Source organism: Zonotrichia leucophrys, unplaced genomic scaffold, assembly GCF_028769735.1.
Source record: "Zonotrichia leucophrys gambelii isolate GWCS_2022_RI unplaced genomic scaffold, RI_Zleu_2.0 Scaffold_137_119922, whole genome shotgun sequence".
NCBI classification, from domain to species: Eukaryota; Metazoa; Chordata; class Aves; order Passeriformes; family Passerellidae; genus Zonotrichia; species Zonotrichia leucophrys.
In genome coordinates, this window is record NW_026992342.1 from 31,152 (window position 1) to 54,799 (window position 23,648).

The window sequence follows — 23,648 nt, forward strand, 5'->3', positions numbered from 1 at the left end:
GGCAGAAGAGCCCTGGGCAGGCAGTGGGGAGAAAGTGCCCCCAAGCTGTGCTGAGATATTTAAAGTCCTCTCCAAACCCAATTATCCAATGGTTACTGTTTTTTACAGATCCCCATGCCAAGGCACAGTAAATGTCCAACAGCAGCTCTATCAGGCACTTCCTCCTGCTGGCATTGGCAGACACGGGACAGCTTCAGCTCCTGCACTTCTGCCTCTTGCTGGGCACCTCCCTGGCTGCCCTCCTGGGCAACGGCCTCATCATCAGCGCCGTAGCCTGCGGCCACCACCTGCACACGCCCATGTTCTTCTTCCTGCTCAACCTGGCCCTCAGCGACCTGGGCTCCATCTGCACCACTGTCCCCAAAGCCATGCACAATTCCCTCTGGGACACCAGGGACATCTCCTACACTGGATGTGCTGCTCAGCTCTTTTTCTTTCTGTTCTTCATTGGATCAGAGTATTACCTCCTGACCATCATGTGCTATGACCGCTACATGTCCATCTGCAAACCCCTGCACTATGGGACCCTCCTGGGCAGCAGAGCTTGTGCCCACATGGCAGCAGCTGCCTGGGCCAGTGCCTTTCTCAATGCTCTGCTGCACACGGCCAATACATTTTCCCTGCCCCTGTGCCATGGCAATGCCCTGGGCCAGTTCTTCTGTGAGGTGCCCCAGATCCTCAAGCTCTCCTGCTCCAAATCCTACCTCAGGGAACTTGGGATCAGTGCTGTCACTGTGTGTTTCAATTTCAGTTGTTTTGTGTTCATTGTTTTCTCCTATGTGCAGATCTTCAGGGCTGTGCTGAGGATCCCCTCTGAGCAGGGACAGCACAAAGCCTTTTCCACCTGCCTCCCTCACCTAGCTGTGGTCTCCCTGTTCCTCAGCACTGGATTTTTAGCCTACCTGAAGCCCCCCTCCATGTCCTCCCCATCCCTGGATCTGGCCCTGTCAGTTCTGTACTTGGTGGTGCCTCCAGCCCTGAACCCCCTCATCTACAGCCTGAGGAACCAGGAGCTCAAGGATGCCCTGAGAAAATTGATGAGACTGTATTTTCAGAAGCATTTCAGAACCATTTTCTGATGCAGAGCCTTCAGAATGTAACTCTTTAGAATCTCATCTTTTTCCCCTATATCTCTATTTTTATTTGGTAAATTTTTTCTACTATTGTTCTGTTTTTTACAAAATACTGCAGTATTGCACTTAGCATTTCTACATTATTATATACCTTCTTTTGAAATATGAAGACTTGCAAGAGGCTTTTTCCCTTGAGATTTAAATAAAAACAAGTGCTTGCCCTGACCTGTGTGCCCAGGATTCTTCCTCAGCCCTTCTCTGTCCCTGCAGGGGCAGTGCCTGTGAGCAGAGGGGTAGGGAAGAGACTCCCACAACAGCAGCACAGCCAGGGACAATGGCCCTGGCTCTTCCCACATCTGCTCTGCCCAACTCCCACCTGTCCTTGCCAGCCCTGCTGTGGCTGTAAGGCCGGAGTGCTCTGGCAGCTTGGTCACTGTCCTGCTGCGTGTCCCTGCTGTGGCCACAGGCAGGGCCAGGCCATGGGCACTGCTGGGACACAGCTGGGCTCCAGCACAGCAGCTCCAGCAGCAAAGGGCATCTCCTGAGGGCAGGGCAGGGAGGCTTTGCTCCCCTCCAGAGCTCTGTCAGCAATGTGCTCCAGGAATGCCCTGGCACAGCAGAGCCCAGTGCCTGGGGCAGGGGGGGAGTGTGCAGGGGGGGCTCACAGCAGTGTCCTGGCACAGCCAGAGCTCCTGGCATGGACCTGAGGCAGCAGCAGAGCAGGGCCTGGGCTGTGTCTTTGTTCTGGGGCAGCCTGGGAAGGTGCCCCAGGGCAATTGTCCCACACCAGCCCCTGCAACCACCATTGCCAGCACTGACCTCTCCCCACCTGCAGGAGGCTGTTTGTCCCTGCACGGAGGGACACCAAGTGACCAGGCCAGCAGGCCATGTTTGCTCTGTGCTGAGGAGATCTCAGCAGTGCATCGTGTGTGGGTGGGGAGATGAACCCCAGTGAGCACAAACACCATCAGCAGCACCCAGGGGTGGCACAATTCCAGTGGCACAAACAGGGCCTTGAGGCCACTTCACTCTGAGAGTAACGTCCTCTGGGAAAACACCTGGATTGTTTGCTGGGTTGTGGTTAGGACTGCACAGAGAGAAATATCCCAGGCAGGGAGGCTCCAGGAAAAAATGCTCAGGGCAGCCATGGACTGCACAGATAGACATTGGATAGAGTGAGGGTCTGTGGGGAGAAATCAGAGCTGCCTCCCTTCTGAACCAGCCCAAGGACCTGGACATGGCTGTGCTGTGTTCTGGGCACTGACCTGGAACTGAGGGAGGTGGAAAAGGCCTTTGGTATCAGGGCTGTTGAGAAGGCTGGGCAGTGTCACTGTGGGACCTCTCTCAAACCCCTTGGAAAGGCCAGAGCCATCCCAGAGGGTCCTGGGCATTTGGGAAGGACAGACGTGGAACCAGTCTGCAAAGAGGACAGGGAGGGGGACTGGGAGAGTCACAGCCTGGTCAGGCTCAGCAGGGAAGGGGATGTGGCAAATCCTCCTGCAGACATTCCAGGCACTGGCAGGACAGAGCATGGACTGCAGAACCCACGTGGGAGGGAAAAGAAGGGGATGTTGTGTGCCCAGACTTCAGCCAGGCCTGGGACAGGGTCTGCTGTGGTCTCCTCACAGCAAGACTGGAGAGAGCTGGGCTGAAGGAGTGGAACATGGACTGGGTAGGAATTTGGCTGAAAGAACAATGAGGGTCAAATGTCATCTATGGCAGCTACGCGCAGGTGACATCCCTCAGTGACCAGCCCTTGGCCACCACTGTGGAATATTTCTATTGTCTCTAAAATGGCATGAGATGTACTTTCAATTCCTTTGTGGATGCTGCCAAATTGCAGGGAGTCTGTGACTGAACTCATCTAGTTAATGGTGACTGCAAAATGTAATTGGGCAAGATGACTGAGTTGGGTAAATGTATCTTGCCATCAGGTGCCAAGCAAGCCACAAGAAAGGGCAGAAAAACTCATGCATCAGAAGAAAGGCAATTCAATAGGGAAAAACCCAAATCCAACCAAAAACTAAAACCCCCAAATCTAATCAAAAACCCCAAAACAAGATCCACCCACAACAACACAAAAACCTCACAAACAAAACAACCACAAAAAGAAAAAAGGCCACAGAGAGAAGAAAAGCAAGTTCACAGGAAATCTCCTACCAGAAGAAAATGTTTGACCACCTTGTGGCAGGACAGGACTGTATCTGTAGGTGCTGTTTTGAAAGAAAAACATCTCAAAAAATAAATTAATCACCTATTTCTCTTGTCCCCCCACTTTTCTCAGTTGATTGCTGATCATGGTGTGACATGGAATGGAACATCCCTTGGGTCAGTCCAGCCCAGCTGTCCCATCCCTGTCGCCAGGAACACTTGCCCACCCCAGGCCCATAGGTTGGGGGGGTTGCAGACGCCTCATGTGGGGCAAACACTCAGACAAGGACAGGAGAACAGAACAACATTTACTCTTGTCAAGGACAGTAGAACAGAACAGCCTTGGAGAAACTGATTGAGGATGTACCTCTGGCAAACAGAAGTCACACAAAATGCAAGCAGGATGCCAGCTCAGCTCTGCAAGGCTGACAAAGCAGAAGTTATGCAGAACAATAATGTTGCCCTTACTCAAAAGGGGGGATCAAGGAACAGCCACCTAAAAGGGACACTGGATGTTGAAGACAAACCCAAAGAAAACCACAAAACCCAAAGAACCATAAAAAGATTTGTGATAAGGGGGTTCAACTATGTCAAATAAACTCAAAGGAACTGAGAGCTAATGGATACATAATCAGTGCGTGTGATAAAAACTCTGTTCAATCAATGCTTAATGCACTCCAATGGAGGAAGAATGGCCCAAGTGACCACCATACTGTAAAAAAGAATACCTGCTTTCAAATACTCCAAACTGTGTTCACAAGTTTCTATCCAGTGGGTTTCAGTATCAGTGGTGTCCTTGACTCCCTTATGCCCCACAGTTTCACAATGGCCCCTTGGTTCCATGAGGCCCTGCTGTAGAACAATGGATCATTGGTTCCATTGGGTTCCGTACTGTCAAAATGGCTTCCTTGGTTCTGCACTGCCACAATGCTCTCCTTGGTTCCACCAGGCCTTGGTGTGTCACAACAGCCCCTTGGTTCCATAAACTGCCAGAGTGTCACCCTGGTCTCTTGAATCTGCAGTGTCACAATGGACAATTGGTCACAAGCAGCCCCGCTGAGTCACCATGAATATTTGGTTCTATGGGGCCCCACAGTGTCACAATGGCCCCTTGGTTCCACGAGGTTCCATGATGTCACAATGGTCTCCTTGGCTCCACAAGGTTCCATGATGTCACAATAATCTCCTTGGTTCTGGACTGAAACAATGGCCCCTTGGTTCCAGGAGCTTCCATGGTGTCACCATGGTCTCCTCAGATCCACATTGTCACAATGGACAATTGGCTCCATGGCCCCTGCTGTGTCACAATAAACCCTCAGTGCCATGAGGTTCTGTGGTGTCACCATGGTCTGCGTGGTTCCACGAGGCCCTGGAGTGTCACAATGGCTGCTTGGTTCTGTGAGCTTCCATAGCATCAACAATGGTCTCCTTGTTTCTGCAGTGTCATAACGGACCCTGGTTCTACGAGGTCCCTAAATGTCACTGGTTTCCTGGGTTCCATGTGGCCCTGCTGTGTCCCCACGGCCCCTTGGTTCCATGAGTTTCTATAGTGTCAGCAATGGTTTGTTTGTTCCAATGAGGCCCTGCTGTGTCATAATGGCCACTTGGATCTATGAGGTCCCACAGTGTCACCATGGTGTCCTTGGATCCACAGTGCCATAATGGACCATTGTTGCAGGTGGAATAGCTGCCAATAAAGCCAAGGGTAGGGAAGCAAAAAGGGCCTTTGCATGGAATGCACAGATGTTTAATTCAGCCGTGCAGTGAGATGTTCAGGGTCACAAGGCAGGACTCCTGGGGGGAGTCCAGGTTTCTGTATCTCCAGAGGAAGGGGCTGATCAGTGCCATGGGGGCAGTACAAAGATGGGGCCAATGGAGGAACAGGGAGGGAGTGGCTGAGTGACACAGAACAAGGGGAAGGAGCCAATGGAGTTGAACAGCTTTTGAGGGAAGCTTCTTGTGTCTCCCTAACCCAGGGGATGCCTCTCAGGGTCTCAACAGCTGCAGAATGTCAAAATGGCCCATTGGTTCTTTTGGGTTCCTCAGGATCCCAGTGGCCCCCTGGCTGCATGAGGCCCAGCTGGGTCACACTGGCCCCTTGCTTCCATTGGGCCCCACAGCATCACAATTGTCCCCCCTTAATTCCATGAGGCCGCGCAAAGTCACAATGAAATTATGGATCCATGAGTCCCACACTGTTCCAACAATCCTTAGTTCCATGGGGCTCTGTAGTGTTGCAGTGGTCCCTTGGTTCCGTGGTGCCACACAGTGCTACAATTGCCTTTGGCCCAACAGGGCTTCATAGTGTCCCAACGGACTCCTTCATTCCATGGAGACACAAAGTGCCACAATGGCCCTTTGGTTTCACAAGGCCTCAAAGTGTAGAAATGGCCTCCATGGTTCCATGAGGCCCTCCTGTGTCAAACTGGACTTTTGGTTCCATGATGCCCCTCAGTGTCACAATGGTCACCTTGGTTCTGCACTATAAGAATCCCCCCTTGGTCCCTTGTAGCCCCACAGTGTCACTACTGTGCCCTTGGTTCAATGAGGCCTTGTTGTGCTACAATGGCCCCTTGGTTCCATGTGGCCCCATTTGAGAACCATGGTTCCATGAGGCTTTGCTGTGTCACAATGGGCCCTTGATTACATGAGGCCCCTTGTGTCATAATGGTCTCCATGGTTCCATGAGGCCTTGCTGTGTCACAATGGCCTCCATGGTTCCATGGTGTCCTGCAGCAGAGCAATGGTCTCCTTGGTTCCATAGTGTCAGAATGGCCCCTTTGTCCCATGGAGCCCCACAGTGTCACTGTGACCCCTTGATTCCATGAGGCCCTGCAGTGTCACAAGGCTGCCTTAGTTCCACGAGGCCCTGCAGTGTCACGGTGGCCCCTTGGCTCCATGAGGCAAAGCAGAATCAGAATGGCCCCTTGGTTCCATGGAGCACCACGGTGTCACCATGGTCCCAGTGGTTCCGCAGTGGTCCCTTAGTGTAACAATGGACCTATGGTTCCATGAGGTTCCTCAGTGTCTCAGTGGCCCCATGGCTCCATGTGGCCCCGCTGTATCACAGTGCCAGGTGGTTCCATGAGGCCTCACAGTGTCCAAATGGTCTTCTTGGTTCTGGGAAGCCTCACAGAGGCACAATGGACCCTTGGTTCCAGGAGGCCTTGCTGTGTCACAATGGAGCCTTGGTTCCATGAGCTTTCACACTGTCAACAATTATCTGAGTTCCACAGTGTCACCCTGGATCCTTTGTTCCATGAGGTTCCATAGCATAACATGACCACCTTGATTCCAGAAGGTTCTGCAGTGGCACAATGGACCATTGGTTCCATGCAGCCCCAAACTCTCACAATGATCCCATGGCTCTATGAACTTCCATACGGTCAGCAATGGTCTCCTGGGTTGTATGAGGTCTTGCTCTGATACAATGGACTCTTGCTTCCATGGGGTTCCACTGCATCACAAGGGACCCTTTGTTCCACGAGGTTCCAAGTGTCACAGTTGGATCCTTGGTTCCGTCAGCCTCTGCTGTCACCGAATGTCCACAATATCAGAATATGGCTCCTTAACACTCATTTGGTGTTTAAGAGAGCATCATTTATTCAGGCCTGAGATCCAGCGGGTGATAACTCGTTACATAGACACATGATTCTACCACTGTATCACTTATATACAGTCACTACATATATATATAAGATGTATCTATTTCCATAAAACCTATCCCCAGTTCCCTGATTCAGTCCTTGCTTTTTCTATTCACTGCATTCTTGAGCCAGATGTCGTCTTCTCTTCCAACCATTCCTGTTGGAAAGGAGCCCCTGAATGCCTTGTTTCTGTGCTGAAAGTTCACAGGCACAGTAAAAATGGAATGAACCCTTTTGGTATCAGCCCAAGGCTTTGTGTGGGCAGGCAGAGGCAGGCAGGAGGCAGAGCTGTCAGCAAAGGAAGGGCCCAGCCAGGTGGGGCAGCCGGGGGATGCCGACAGCCTGCAGGGACAGAGGCGCAGGGCAGGGACACCGTGGGACAGCCTGGGCTGCACAGGGCACAGGGATGGGCAGCAGCTGCAAGACAGCCCTGCCAGAGCCACCTTGGGCAGCACTTTGGCCATGGCTGCTGGGCCTGGGCCTGAGGCAGGAGCAGGAGACAAGTGACCCTTGCAGGCCTGGGGCCTCATTGCCTCCTTGTCCCTGCTCAGCAGCCTGGCAGGGGCCGCCCCATGCTCCTGCCCTTGCCATTGCACATCCCCACATGCCAGTGCCCATCCCGGAATGAGCCATGAGCAAGGAGGCAGGGACAGGATCTGCCTGGCCAGGGGCTGGGGCTCAGGCCTTGGCCCTTTGCATTCCTCAAACATATCCAGCTTTGCTCAGCCCCAGAGACACCTTTGCCTTGTTTGTCCCCAGCTGTCATCACTGCCTCCAGTGTTCTGCTTGGATTGGAACATGGGGACATTTTGTTAGTTGTGTCCCTGACAAGGATCTCTTCAAAGTATAAGAAACTTCAGTGTCTCATTGTACCTGAGTTCTTGAGGGTTTTGTGAGATCACAGAGCTGACTGTGATGGCACAAAGTAGGGTGTGAGGCCATAGAGCAGACTCTGCCATCATAGAGGGTGGCTCTGTGGCATCAGAGAGTGGGTTGTGACATCACAAGGTAGTTTTGTAACATCATAGAGCAGACTGCAACATCAGAGAATAGAGAGTGACATCACATGGTGACTTTGTGACGTTGCAGCACTGTATGACATCACATGGTGACATCATAGAGTTGGCTCTGTGACATCACATGGGCTTTGTGTCATCTCTGGAGGCTTTGTGACATCACAGGGGCAGTGTGGCATCACAGATAAATCCATGTGACATCAAAGGGGGTGTTGTGATGTCACAAGGGTAGTATGATATCAAAGAGACAGCTGTGTGATATCACAGGAGCTGTGTCACATTCCAGGGGCTGTGTGAGGTCACAGAGCTGCAGTGTGACATCACAGGGCAGTGTGAGGTCACTGGGAGGTCACTCTGCCCAGTCCCCGTCACAGTTCCCCCCAGAGCAGTCCAACCCTGCTCATGCACAGCGGGGTCCCCTGTCCCCCCGGGTCCCCCCGCCCCCGGCCCCGCAGCCCCCCCCAGAGGACGTTCCACGAGATCGACCCCAGAGCCTGACACGGGGACGGGGGGCCGGGGCCCTGGGGGTGGCACAGGGGGACAGGGACCCCCCGGCAGCGTCCCCGTGTCCCCCAGGGCCAGAGCCTGGGCCAGGGCTCCTTCACCCTGTTACGAACGAGGCCTTGAGAGCGCTGAAAAAATCCCCAGCAAGGGATCAGCAAAAACCAGATTTAATATTAAGGGACAGCCGCACAAAGATCCTTGGCAAGAGTCACTCTGCTCCTGACTGGTCACTTCAGGCACACCAGGGAAACAAAGCAACAACAAAACCAAACAGAATCCAGGCAATCAAACCAGAAATAACTGAGAACTGGGACGTTTATTCCTATGGAAAAGAATTGTCCTTCTCCTCCAGGTGCCCATGCCCAAATTTAGGATTTCCAACTCCAACATTCCCTCTTGTGACAGACTGCAGGAGATTGTTGGTTAGAAATATTTTGTGTGGGGGGGGAGGAAGGGGCAGGTCCAGCCTTGCCCGGCCCTGGAACCCCAGCCCTGCCCTGCCCTGGAACCCAAATCGCCCCAGAGCCTCTATCCCAGCCCAGCAGTTTCTGCCAGTCCCTGGCACAGCACAGGCAATGCTCCACAGCCACCTCTGCAGCCCCAGCACAGCTCCTGAGGGACCAAATGAGCCCAAGTCCCATCTGGGGGAAGGGCCCAGGAAGACCAAGGGGTATAGAAGGCTGACCACAAGGCAAGCACACATCTTGACCATACCTCCTCTTGGAATTTCCATTTGAACAGTGCTGGAATCCAGGAGTTGGTAGCTGTGTGTGCTCCTCTGTATCTTTTTTGCCTTGCTCTCTTTCTGTGTCTTCTTCTTCTGTTTCTGTGCTCCTGCAAATTTTGATTAACATGAAATTGAGCAGGCTTAGAGTTTGTGAAGTTGAATGGCTCAAGTCAATGCTTTGAGAAATGCTTTTTGTTGATTGAATATCTGTTGTAGTTTGACATGAGAAGAATTTTAAAAAGTAATACAAAACTTTTTGTGTAACTGACAATCTGTTAAAACACTGAGATATTGAACACGCCTCTGTGAAAAAATGAAAAACTCAGGAACCTCCTCTTTTTTTTCCAGTCAACAAAGAAGCAGTGGGCCCTGGCCCTGGCCCTGATCTCAACCAAACCAAACCAAACCAAACCAAACCAAACCAAACCAAACCAAACCAAACCAAACCCAACCAAACCAAACCAAACCAAACCAAACCAAACCAAGCAACCCTGCCATGGGCCGAGCCCCTTCCCCCATCCGCAGGCCACCTCCCCCATCAGCCCCCATTCTAACCAAACCAAACCCCAACAACTCCCAAACAGGAAAACAAAAGAGGCTACAAAACCCCAACCAGAACAAAGCTGGCCACAGCAATTAAAATCTTACCATCAAGTCCCCTCCCCCAACACAATTAAAACTAAAAACTCCTACAACCTACAACCCATACAAAATAACCCTACAACTAATATTAAAAACAATAAAAAGCCCCAAAGCAGTCATAAAAGCAATCCTAATACAACTCAACCACAACTTCCCCCACAAGTTATCAGCGGGTCAGGTGTAAATACTTTCAATACTTCAATCCTCCCTCAACTAAAAAAAAAAAAAAAATATATATATATATTAAAAACCCAATAAAACCATAAAAGTCAGTAAAAAGTTAAATCCCTCCCCCAATAAAGAAGAAAAAATACCTTAATCTTAAAACTAAAATCTTCTTATAAACTATATAGAAAAAACTCTTTTTCTTTATAACACATAAAACTATAAAAAAATTCAAATTAATCAAAATATTTCAAATTAATCAAAGAAAAACCTGCATGTTAAATAAATAAATGTTAAAATAACTGTAATTTTACAAAAAGTTTAAACAGGGGGAAAAAACTGTAATCCAGTATCCCCAAGAGAAGATCTCTATTGTCAGAGATAAAAATAATTTTAAGAGAAAGTAATAAAATCTTTTACTTTTAAACAGCTCATCTTTAAAACAATACCCCTTAAGGTGACATGACCCATCAACAAACTGTAAAAAAGCCTGTAGCAATAAAAAAACATCACAATAACAAAGATCCCCAGACAACTGTTATCCATGACAAAACTAAGAACAAAAAACAACCTATTTTTTCCTCTTGTAAAAACATCTCCATAACCTTAAAAGGAAAAACTTCTCCCCACAGTAAACTAAAAAAGTTGATTCTAGAAATAGTGACCTGACTAGAAATGTTCAGTTTAGTTTCTTTACATTTTCAGTAAAATGAAAAAGATGTGAAGAAAAAAAAAGTACTCGAAAAAATTTATTTTAATTCTTGCTAACTTTTATTTAATTTTACTTTTAATAAATTTTTATTTATACCCTTTTAAAATTTTAAGCCTACTGTACCTTTTTTGTAATTCTATCTCACAACAAGATAAATACATAAACAATTAACCAGCACTGAAACCCAACATACTCATCAGTACATTAATTAAGAAATCTCAAGATTAGAAAGATCTATAATTAACAAACAAAACACTACAGGTCATAAAAAACATCTTGCCAAAGTTTATCTGAATTTCCAAAGTTGCCAGTAAAGCTGTTTTGTTGTTTTGAGTTCCTGAGAATCTCCAGTTCGTATATCTCTAGGGATTCCAACTCACAGTACACAAGTAATTGTGATTCTTTTTAAATGTCTCCTTGAGAGAATTGTTTGGCGTTTAGGGTCAGGGCTTGTGTGTCCTGCTTGGCCCAGCCCAGGCAGGGCTTTCCCAGCCACATTCCACACTCCATTGCCCAGCTGGACCCGCTGGTGCCTCTGAGTTGTGCTGCCCCAGCCCCAGGGACGCTCTCCTTGTCTGCCCATTCCCCCACGGTCTCTGGGCAGGGCTGGCCTCAGTGGGGGCTGCTGACATCCTCAGCACCTTGGAGGCTGCTGCTGAATTTTCCTGCTCCAGAGGCTTGATCAGCCTTCAGCTCTTGAGTGCAGGAATTCAATGTCCCAGGGCTCATTAACATTCAGAACACCTTAACAACCAAAGCCTCTGGGAATAATTTTATTTCAGTTTCCTAATCCTTGGTAGTTACTGACAGAGATTTCAAAAGTGCATTCAACTGAATATGTTCTATTTAAAAAGACACTGAGAAAACATTTTTTAGGTCCTGTTTCCATTTTTTTTTTCTTTGTTAATAACAATGTCCAGTTGACACAGAATCCAAGTACCTCCTCATGCAGTTTGAATAGATATGAAAATCAAGACACTCTATAGCTGACAATCAATCAATCAAAATCAATCAAATCTCCAATCCTTGGAGAAGGAGCTGCCTGAGACACAGAGGGATGTTCATTTCTTGTCAGCCAACAAAGCCAAGGGAAGGCACAGCTCCATCAAATGCAAAAGTCATTCCTCTGCTGGATATTAAATCCACTTTCCACAGCAGACATTCTCTGTGGAGCAATGGAAAACAACTTCTGTGCCCAGCACAGATCCCAAGGTTCCCCCCAAACCCTCCCTGTCCCAATTCTGCCCAGATTTGCTCTTTGCACACACGAGTCACACGCTGATGTCAGGAGCTCCCTCCATGCCCAGAGGGAGGAAAAGAGAGAAAGGGGATGAAGAGCTCTCCTGTGCAGAGCCAAGGTCCAAGTGCAGCCCCTGCAGTGGGAACCACAACTCATCAGGTTTGTGTCCTTTGGGCTCAGGGCCTGGTGACACTCAGAGGCACAGAAAGGTTTATTGCCAACAACCACAAGTTGAACATTAGAACAGTTTAATAACCATCACAGCTTTCCCTCAGCTCTCTGTGATGTCTCAGCAGCCTCTGACATGTCCACCATCCCCCAGGGATTTCTGTATAGGAAGAGTTTTAGACAAAGACATAGGAAAAGGTAATTCTAGTATAGTTATAAATTTAATTAGGATTTTGAGTAATGTGATATTTATTTCAATTTCAGAAATATTGAGGAACGTCCTGAAGTTCAAAGCATGAACCCAGTCAGTTGCGAGGCACTCAAATGACCAGAAAGCATCTGGAGGAGGAAATCTGAGAGAAATGGAAGGGAAATAGATCCAGCTGGTCAAGTGAAGAGATGTCCTTCGACATGGCCATTTATCCAGGAGACCTGGAAACATCTGAAAGAAGGAGTGTCACGAAATATTAGACTGAATATTGATGGCAAAGGCAGAGGGGAAGATCAGTATTTCTTCTCCTGCCATCACTAAAAGGATCCACTAGATCCAGGAAATTCCTGTTCCTGGCGGGGAAAATTTGCCATTTCTTAAAAGTATTTAAATGACCTAGATAATAAAAATATGCTTGTATATTATGAGACCAGTGGTGTTAAAACCAGTGCCCCTTTCCGGGCCGACATCAGTTGTGTGCCCATGAACAGGATGTGCCACTTGTGCCCTGAGGTGTGCCCCATGGCCTCCCTGCTGGGCAGCCTCTGCCAGCTCCTGCAGAGCCCCTGGCACCTGTGGGGCTGCACAGACAGCCCTGCCCCAGGCTCTGCCAGCCTCTGGGCCAGCAGAGAGGCAGCCAGAGCTGGCCATGGCCGGGAAATGGCCCTGAACCCCACAGGAGGATGGAGCTGGGCCACAGCCAAACTCAGCCCAGGCCAAAGCTGGGCTCAGCAGCCAGGGCTGCCAAGGGCTGGGCACAGAGGCTGGCACTGAAAAATGTCCTGGGCCCCCTTCCTGCTCTGTCCATGCCACCAAGGACACAGAGCAGCCTCCTCTCTGGGCCACTTGCCTGTTTGCAATGCCTTGCACAGGCGCTGGCCCTGCCCCACAAGGCCTGGCCTGAGTCCTGCCCCTGCACGCTCAGCCAGGCTGAGATGGACACTGATGGTTTCTGGGCCAGGCTCTCTGAGCCCAGCCCAGCTCCCTGCAAGCTCTGCCAGCTGCCCTGAGCTCTGGGCAGCACCAAGGGCCTCTCCCCAGCCCAGCCAGCTCTGGCCCCACAGCTCTGCTCAGGCCAGGCTGCTCTGGGCACTGCCACAATGGCCTCAGCCCCTGGCAAGGGCACAGCAGCAGCTGCAGCTGCCACAGGACTCAGCCCCAGTCATCGGGGAAGGGGCTTGGCCAAGGCCAAAGGAGGCTCCCTGGCTGCTCTGCTTCCCTCTGCCTGAGGTGCTGAGAGCTCTGCAGCCCCTGCTGCCATCCCATCTCCCCAGGGCAGCACAAGAGCCTCGGCCCTAGGGCCTTCAACAGCTGCTCCTGCTCCAGGCTCAGGGCCCATGCCAAAGCTGGGGGAGCTACAAAGCTGTGCCCATTTCTGTTCATTGCTGCTCTGATGGGGATGGATCTTCAACCATTTGGAGGACGATGATGAATTTTACTGCTCCAGAGGCCTCTTTGTTCTTGAGCCTCTCAGTTCAGGAATTCAGTTAGAAAAGCTCATAAATATTTGTTCAAAATACCCAAACAAGACAAGTCTCCAGGAATCATTCAAGTTTTCAATTCTTTTGTGGATAATTAGTCACATTTCAGAAGTGTATTCAAAATGAATATACCATATTGAAAACAATGAAGAGAGAACTGTTTTGTCCTATTTAGTTGTCTTTTCCAGTTTTGGTTGATATCAGCAATGTCCAATTTACATTGGCCCCCAACACCTTCTAATGCATTTGGAACAGATATGAAAATCAAGACTCCTCATGGCTGACAATCAATGCTGGTGTCTGTGGCAACCACCCCTGGCAAGGGGTCTCCATGGAGCTGCCAATGGACTCACCACAGCAACAGGGGGCTGGTGATGATTGCCATGGAAACTAACCATAGCAACAGGGGGGCTGGTGATGGTTGCCCGCTAAGGGTCAGATTTGTCAGAGGTCCTCAGAGAGGTTCCATGGGGATGTTCCAAGAGTCTCCTGGCTGTTCCAAATCTGGAATGTCACAGGCACAGACAGGGGCTCCATGGAGACCTGCCAGGCATTTCTGGGGACTGTAAAGGGCCGTGTGGTCAGAGGCAGTCACAGCCATTCCATGGTGACATCCCAGGGGACCTTGGGCTGCAAAGGCACCGATCTGTCACAGACACTCATGGGGGCTCCACGGTGACATCCCAGGAGTCCCCAGGCTGCCAAAGAGCTGGGATGTGCCAGACACTCACAGGAGTTCATGTCATGGGAACAGTGAGACCTTCAGGCAAAATTTATTAGGGAAACCCCTGTTGGGTCACAACATGCAGAAAGGATTCCCAATAGCTCCCATAGATGCCCAAACGTCACCATTGAATCAGAGATGACACAGACTCAGATCAGAAGGCTAAGGGCTAAAAGCCACCTGTTTTTTCAATCCTCTTCTTTTATACCTTGGTTTGCTACAGGTGGACCTCACTGGTCCTTTAATCAACACATTTCACATGATTGGCCAATTAAGACAACACCTTTCAGTAAACAATTTTATGGAAAAAAGCCAACTTATTCCAAACATTGTCAGCCAAGTGTTTCCTCAAAAATCCACTCAGATAACACCATTATTGATGCTTGTTTTTTGTTGGGCCTTTCTTGGGGGTCCCTGGATGGGGGAATCCCTCCTGTAGCAGTTCTGTGCCAGGTAAAAAGAGATGCACAGGACTTTTTCAGTCTTCAGCTTTTTGTTTATACTTATCATATCTAATGTTTTGCATGCTGTGCACATCAGGCTCAGCGCACTGGAAAAGCACTGCAAAATGGCCCCAAAACATATACAGTTTCAAGCTCTTTTAACATTGTCTCATCCAATAAACACTTGAAAGGTGCATTATTTCTACTTATCTACCAATAACTCATCCCTTGACTGTCCACATAACCTCTGCACTGTGCTTTCCTTGACCAATCACCTTGTGCTACCAACAGTGTAGAAAATAGAGCAGATGAAGAAGACAGGGACTACACCCCAATTCCTCCATCTTGCTTCCTATCTACACCATACTAATAACCCCAAAACCTAAATTTCTCACCCAAGGAACATAGTATAGTACTCTCTATTACCTATTTCACACTTTGGTAAATTCTAATCTATCTCAAAGTCTTGGAAGTCCTCTCCATGGATGAAGCTGAAAGGCAGTGTTTCTCTGGGGGTCAGGACCCCTCAGAGCAGACAGAGAACTATTCCCTGTGCCTTGGATTCCCACACATTTAACATAAAATCCCTTAACCCTTAATATGTCAAGTTGCCCAAAAATGTTCCAGGTAAGTAGGATTAGAAGGAGGAGAAAGAGAGAACAACAGAAAGACAGAAGATCCATAGAACAACACGCACTTAGGTACCAACTGCTGGGGTTCCAGCATCGCGAAGAGACAAACCCCAGGAGAAGGCAGGATCCAGATCCCCGTGCCCTGGCTTTTAACCTCCTGGGCCTTCATGAGCCCGCCCCTGGGGTGGGACTGCCAGTTGCATGTCCAATCAGAGCCATGGTAGGCACCAGCTGCTGGTGTGTGATTGATTGACAGCTCAGCCAATCAGATCTATGTTAGCACTGCCCGTACTGTGTGACTGACAGCTCTGCCAGGCCAGGGCTGGGGGCGGGGCTCTGTCCCACCACAAACCAAGGCCTGACCCGGCCCTGGCCCCACATGGGCATTCCGAGCATCCCAAGGTGTCTCAGGACATCAATCTCATCCAGCCTCTGACAGCAACCACGATGACAGTACAGAACCTCATGGAATCAAGGGTCAGTTGTGACCTCATGGTGCCTCATGGAATCAAGGAGACCATTGTGCAACTCAGGGGCAGTATGGATGCAAGGGTCAAAAATCAAACACTGGGTCCCATAGAAACAAGGAACCATTGTGTCACAATGGGACCGCATGGAGCCAAGGGAACCCTGTGACTCTGTTGGGGCTCATGAAACCAAGAAGCCTTTGTGACACTGCAAGACTTCGTGGAATCAAGGAGAATACTGTGACAGTGTGGGGACCCATGAAATCAAGGAACCATGGAACAGGTCTGCCTGCTTTGGCCTCCTGGGGGCTGTTTGACAGGTCCCACTGAATTTGACATGTCAAGGGCCACTTCTCATCTGACTGTGAAGCACTGGGGCTCTGTGCTTTCCTTCCTATGGAAAAGAGCTCTCTTTCTTGTCTAGGCTTCTATGCCTGAAATTAGGATTCCACCTCTAAAATTCCCTATATGCAAGGGTTTCTCCCAAACAAAATCTGCCAATACAGTCAAGTGTGACGAGACTCGGCCTCTGGTGACTGCCTCTCATCTGCCCCGGTGCTCGGTTGTTTCCTTCCTATGGAGACCATTGTGACAATGTGGGGGGCTGTGGAGCCAAAGGGCATTGTTACACTGTAGGAACTTGTGGAACCAAGGGAATCATTGTGACACTGTGAGTACCATGGATCCAAGGGGCCATTATGACACTGTGGAGTCTTGAGGAACTATGGGGGCCATTGTGACACTTTGGGGTCTTCTGTAATGCAGGGAACATTGTGACACTGCAGAGAACCACGGATCCAAGGGACCATTGTGACACTGTGGAGCCTCATGGAACCAAGGACATCACTGTGGTTCTGTTGGGCCGCATGGTCCCAAGGGGCCAATGTGAAGCCACGGGGCTTTGTGGAACCAAGAGACAATTGTAGCATTTCAGGGCCTCATGGAGCCAAAGGGTCATTGTGATCCTGCAGGGCACTGTGTATCCGTGGAGAAAATTGTGGCATTGCAAGGCCCCATGGAATGATGGTGACCATTGTGACACTGCAGGGCCTCACGGAACCAAAGGGCCATTGTGACCCTGCAGGGCCTCATGGAGGGAAGGGGCCATTGTGACACTATGGGAACTTGTGGAGCCAAGGGGATCATTGTGGTACCACTGGAGCCCATGGAACCATGGTGACACAAAAGAGCTTCATGGAACCAATAGATCTTTATGATACTGTGGGGCTTTTGGAACCATGGAGACCATTTAGATCCTTAAAGACTTGTATAACCAAGGGGCCATTATGACACCTTAGGGCATCATGGAAGCAAGAGAACCATTGTGACACTGCAGGGCCCTGTGGAAGCAAGGGAACATTAAATAGGTGTGGCTGCCTTGGCCTCTCAGGGGTCACCTGACAGGTCTGACTGACCTTGGAATGTGGAAGGCCACTCCCATCTGCCCCGGAATCACCGGGGCTCTGGGCTTTTCTTTTTATGGAAAAGAACTGTCCATCTTTTCAAGGCATCTATGGCCAAAACTTAGATTCCACCTCCAAATTTCTGTGTATCCAAGGATTACTGCCAGACAAAAGTTGCCAGGACAGACAGGTCTGGCTGGACTTTGATTCCTGAGTGCCAGCACTTACCTGTGTTCCAAACACTGGAAAGGGCTCTGTGCTTTTCTTTTTATGGAAGAAAAACATCCGTCTTCTCCAGGCACAAATGTCTGAAATTAAGATTCCACATTCATAGTTTCAAATATCCAAGGGTTGCTCCAAGAAAACCCACCTGGACAGACAGGTCAGGCTTGCCTTGGCCTCTGGTGGTTGCCACTCATCAGCTTCTGAAACATGGGGCTCCGTGGTTTCCTTCCTATGGAGACCAATGTGACATTTGGGAGCCTTGTGAAATGAAGGGGCCATTGTGACACTGCAGAGCACCATGGATCCAAGGGACATTGTGACACTGTGGAGCCTCGTGGAACCAAGGACATCATTGTGGCTCTGTTGGGCTGCATGGTCCCAAGGGACCAGTGCAAATCAGCATTGTGGTAGTCAGCCCAGCTGTAACTCAGAGTCAGCCAGATTTTACCCCAGAAGAACTGGGTGTGAGTTTCAAGTCCTAGGAGTCATTCTTTTAACTTAGGGTGAGCTTGAGAAGTCCCCCCTAAGCCTTTAGTGTTGTTATGCGAAGTTGCCAAGTTCTACTCCCCTATCTGTTTATTGGTTACTTATTTCTTCTACATGTTATTGTATCTAGTTTTCTACCCCCAAGAGCTATGTTGTTACTTCCTCCTTGAGTCAGGTTTTAGGTCTTGCCCCTTGTACTGTGTTGGACTTCTCCATGTTTATTGTTTTTCACCCTGTTATTAAAGTTCCTTTTAAACAACCCCATTGATCCTGCTCCTTTTCATTTTCACCACCCTTGCCCTGAAGTCAGGGAACCAGAGAGGTTTATTGCAGCCACCCTCATTGGGACATTTGGCGCCCAAACAGGGACCATGACATTCAGGGCTCCCTGTGTCAGTCATGTCAGCTGGGGTTAGCTGATGGATAGGTCAGAGCTCCCTGGGATTTTGGATTGTGCCAGGCTCGGCAGATTCATCGTTGCTTCAAGGGACCTTGGCCAGGATCAGCAGGGACAATGACGGTTTCACCTGCATAGGATTGCAGGTGGGTTTGTGGAAATGCAAGACGTTCATTGCCCATTTAGTCACTGTGTTTTTACAGTATGCACCCATGTCCCATAATTAATTTGGAGTGTTCCAGTGGCTCTTCCCCATTAGGCAGAGAAAGAGAAAAATGGGCAGCCAGATGTTCAAAGCAGAAAGGAGCATATATGGATGCTTTAATTCTCACTGATCATGACAAAATATTTTCAAAGAACAAATTAAAATCAATCATGAGGTGGATCATTAAAAATTTTCCAGATGCCTCTGCTGATGAAATCCATACCAATGAATTTTGGGACTCAGTGGGAGTTAAACTGTACAATTTTTGATTAAAAGGGACCCCATTGCACCCTGCGTGCTCCCCATCTTCCACACCACACTTGACCAGCAAGCATGTGTTAAAAACTCAATCCATTGGTAACTCGTAACTCGGGAACTCCCCTAAACCTGCCTTTCTCAAATCTTTAATGATGGTCCAAGATGGCAATGGCCATGCTGTCTTGGAGCATCATGCCCTGGAGACTCAAGACAGAACGAGCCAAAATATGGCTCAGGAGCCTGACCACCCTCCCTCCATCTTGGCTCCTTCACTTCCTGCTACCACAACTTTTGCCTCTGCCCTGAAAAAAGCTCCAGACTCCACCCCCACAACTGCGGGTCCTGCGCTCACTGTCAATCATTCCCTCTCCACCCTGGACCATGCCTCCAGTTAAGGAAGGAGACTGGCAAATAGCCTCAAAATTCCTCATTGCTCTGTTATGTTGTGAAAAAAGGGGGCAGAATCTCAGCTATCAGCCACTGGTTTGCAGGGAAATCAAGGATCTTTGTGTCTAAAGACCATAGGAAGGACTTACCTTGCTTTAATGACCTAATGAGGGCCATGTTTACAGCACATTTCTCAACCACCTATGATTTAAAATATATTATGTTGTTGTCATTTACAGAATACACCCGGTGGGAAGAGGGATGGAAGTGTTTATTATGCTAATAGCAATGACTATGCTAATAATGAGGCAAGGGCGGAATTGACAATCAACCATCCAGCTGGAGAAAGACAACACAGCCTACCAGATGATCAAGCAGTAGGTATCGCCAGAGAAGTATTGGATGATATCAAGGAGATGGCTTTGAAAGCTTTAATCCAGGTATTGGATGGTAGCACTCCCAATTTGGACTGCCTTGGGTGGCTGCAGCTAAAGCTTTAGGACAATTAGACCATCTTGGGTGTCTGTTAAGTAAGCAAACCAATGCTACCTCCCTCACATTGAGTGGCCTGCTCTCAGACACAGAGACCATCAGACATGCCACCTTGCAGAACAGCGACAGAGTTTTTACTCTGGGCACATGGCATGTGGGAGACTCTGAGGGCATGTGTTGCTGAACCTCTCCATCCACAGCGAGAAAATCCACAAGAGCATTCAGGTACTGAAGGAAGGGTTCAAGAAGCTTCAAGTGGAAAACAAAGACTGCTTCAATAAACTCTTCATATCCAAGGGACTAAAGGGTTGGATGATGTCTTCCTATAACAGGACTATTAATTCTCTTAATGGTTTTGCTGTATTGTTAATTGTCCCATGTTTGTTTGGATGTTTTTAGAAAGTCTTACAAAATTCTTTCAGTTCCATCTTTGTTGTAAAACAGAAAGGGGGAAGATACCCAACACAGGATCCTTATGGACACATTGGACAACAGAATTGGAGGCCAGGATGGCACAAAAACCACTCAGACACTCAATTTTGGAAGGAAATTCTTAAAAGTACCTAAAAGTATTCTTAAATCCATAAAGTACCTTAAAAACCTTGAGTATCTCAAGGCATTAATGAGCCCCACTGAGTGTCAGTACAAAGCTCTCCAGGGACTCATTAAAGCAGATAACTGGGGCCATGATTGCACAAACCTCTCACAGAGTGTGTATCAAAAGGGAAACACCAAGTACCTTAAAATAACTGGAGTACCTGTAGTATTAATGAGCCCCATGGAGTGTTGTTACTGACAAAGCCTCTCCAGGAATAATTACATAGATAATTGGAGGCCACGATTGCACAAAGCTCTCAGAGACTCCAAGGCAAAAGCCAAACCCAAAGACCTTTGAAAAACCTGCAGTCCCTACAGGGAGCATTCAGGAACCCCCAGGGCCATTCCTGAGCAAGGCTCCCCAGGGACTCCTTCCAGCAGATCCTTGAGGCCATTGGGATATGGGCTAGGGGGGATGCTGAGGGCAGGACAAGGGGCTGACAGTGCCCAGCCTGGCTGGGGCTGTGCCAGGAGGCCCCAGGGCCTCAGGACAAGGTGTCTCCTCACAGCCCTTGGTGGCACAGACCCTGCTGTGCCCCAGGGCACCAAGACTTGGCTTCTCTTTGTCCCCACCTGTCATCACTGCCTCCAGTTCTCTGCTCTGCCTGGGGCCTGGGGACACTTTCTCAGTTGTGTCCCTTAGTGGGACCCATTAAAAGCCAAGGAAGTTTGGAGTTGGATTCTGACTTGGAGTTCTGCAGAGGTTTCTTCAGCTCCCTCTCAGGGACTGATGTTAGGGCATGAGCACAGGGCCCCAAAGGCTCATTAAAGTCTTTGTGCAGTCTCTGTGCTGCTGAGCTGGGCTGGGCTCCTGGCACAGAGGCAGCTCCTGGTAACCAAGAAGAGATTAAAAAGCACATTTCTCTTGATGAGCAGCTCTTCTGCCAGCCCAGTAGGGCTGGGGCACTGCCTGCAGCCACCCCAGGCACAGCACAGAGGCACAGAGAGCTTCAATCAGTCAGGGCTGGGAAGGTGCTGAGAAGTGCCTGGGGCACAATCACTGCCAGCCCTTGGCACAGGAACCTCTGGCTGCAGGACAATGCAGCTGCAGCTCCTGGAGCCATCTCCTAAAGCTGGAACATCCCAATGCCTGCAGACCCTGTGAGTACATTCTCTGAATGTCTCTTGTGCAGAGCAGCCAGGGGAGCCCAGGGCTGTTGTGCAGACCAGGGTCCTGCAGCGCAGGGCGCTGTGCTGGGGCAGGGACTCTGCTGCCTGCCAGGGACAGCTCTCAGCCAGCCCTGGCAGCTGCTTCCAGCATGGGGGGACAAGGTCTGGGTGGGAGGAAACAGCTGGTAACGCTTGGAAATGTTATCCTTGTGTGGGGACGATGCTGCATTGTTCAGGATTGCTCCCATCCAGCATTTAACTGAAGAACATTTCCAAGTAGATTATACAGGGAGATAGTAAGGCAGGGCAGCAGGAAAGGGAAGTCCTGCATTTTCAATCTATTGTTTTGGGTTACCTGAATGGGAAATTGACCATAAGATATTCATTATTGTTCAGCTTGAGGAAAATAAAAAAAAAAAATATCTCTGATCTAAACAAACAGGCAGTGACAGAAATCAACACAGGGCCCCTCCCAGGCAGTATCAGTGTCACTATTCCAACCTCCTCAGTGTTTTTTTGATGTTGCCATAAGAGCCTGCAGAGCCAGAGCAACCCCTAGGCAGTGCCAGAGCTGGGAGGGGTCTGCAGGGCAGAGCTGAGCCCCCAGGGCTGGGCTGGGCTCTGGCAGCACTGGCAGGGCCCAGCCCTGGGCACAGGGAAGCAGCTGCTGGCAGGGACAGCTCCAGGCAGCAGAGCCCTGGGCAGGTAGTGGGGAGAAAGTGCCCCCAAGCTGTGCTGGGATATTTAAAGTCCTCTCCAAACCCAACTATTCCATGATTACTTTTCTTACAGGTCCCCATGCCAAGACAGCTCAAATGTCCAACAGCAGCTCCATCAGCTACTTCCTCCTGCTGGCATTGGCAGACACGCGGCAGCTGCGGTTCCTGCACTTCTGCCTCTTGCTGGGCATCTCCCTGGCTGCCCTCCTGGGCAACGGCCTCATCATCAGCGCCGTAGCCTGCGGCCACCACCTGCACACGCCCATGTTCTTCTTCCTGCTCAACCTGGCCCTCACTGACCTGGGCTCCATCTGCACCACTGTCCCCAAAGCCATGCACAATTCCCTCTGGGACACCAGGGACATCTCCTACACTGGATGTGCTGCACAGCTCTTTTTCTTTGTGTTCTTCATTGGATCAGAGCTTTCCCTCCTGACCATCATGTGCTATGACCGCTACGTGTCCATCTGCAAACCCCTGCACTACGGGACCCTCCTGGGCAGCAGAGCTTGTGCCCACATGGCAGCAGCTGCCTGGGCCAGTGCCTTTCTCTATTCACTGCTGCACACAGCCAATACATTTTCCCTACCCCTGTGCCATGGCAATGCCCTGGGCCAGTTCTTCTGTGAAAGGCCACAGATCCTCAAGCTCTCCTGCTTTAAATCCTACCTCAGGGAACTTGGGCTCATTGCAGTTAGTGTGTGTTTGGTATTTGGTTGTTTTGTGTTCATTGTTGTTACCTATGCACAGATTTTCAGGGCTGTGCTGAGGATCCACTCTGAGCAGGGACGGTACAAAGCCTTTTCCACCTGCCTCCCTCACTTGGCTGTGGTTTCCCTGTTTGTCAGCACTTCAGCATTTGCTTACCTGAAGCCCCCCTCCATCTCCTCCCCATCCCTGGATCTGGCCCTGTCAGTTCTGTACTCGGTGGTGCCTCCAGCCCTGAACCCCCTCATCTACAGCCTGAGGAACCAGGAGCTCAAGGCTTCAGTGTGGACACTGATGACTGGATGCTTTCAGAAACATTAAACTGCTGGCCGTGTGTGACAATCACTTGTAATAAAACTAATCTTTGATACTTCTTGTTGGTTTCCTTCTGGAGGTTTTTATCTTTTTTTAATTTAAAATATTTTCTATAAAATGATGTCATTGTTTGTGCCATTCTCATTTTCTTTCCTTCTCCTTTACTGTGACCCACAGCTATTTCTATGAGGAGCTGTCCTCTCAGTGGCTGTAAATGAACTAAAGGATGTCCTCAGGAAAGTTTTCTGCATAGATGCCCTTTTGTTGCCTTCTCTGGAGCTGCAGCAGCAATGTCTGTGTGCAGAGCTGGGGCAGATCAGTGCTGGCACAGCAGCTGTGCCCA

General features: G+C 49.5%; 2 protein-coding genes across 2 annotated transcripts; both read left to right on the forward strand.

Annotated features, from left to right (window-relative positions):
* Positions 1-299: 299 nt before the first annotated feature.
* Positions 300-1,079, forward strand: LOC135460966 (olfactory receptor 14J1-like; the record flags this gene model as incomplete). Its single annotated transcript, XM_064737947.1, has 1 exon — positions 300-1,079. A coding segment is annotated over one exon (780 nt), but the record flags the coding sequence as incomplete, so codon positions are not given.
* Positions 1,080-22,378: 21,299 nt separating this feature from the next.
* LOC135460967 (olfactory receptor 14J1-like) lies at positions 22,379-23,311 on the forward strand. The gene has a single exon (XM_064737948.1). The coding sequence runs from the start codon at positions 22,379-22,381 to the stop codon at positions 23,309-23,311; it is 933 nt and encodes a 310-aa protein (XP_064594018.1).
* Positions 23,312-23,648: the final 337 nt, after the last annotated feature.

Excerpts from the sequence above, each read along its gene's own strand:
- LOC135460967 (XM_064737948.1), top strand. The coding sequence starts at position 22,379 with ATGTCCAACAGCAGCTCCATCAGCTACTTCCTCCTGCTGGCATTGGCA.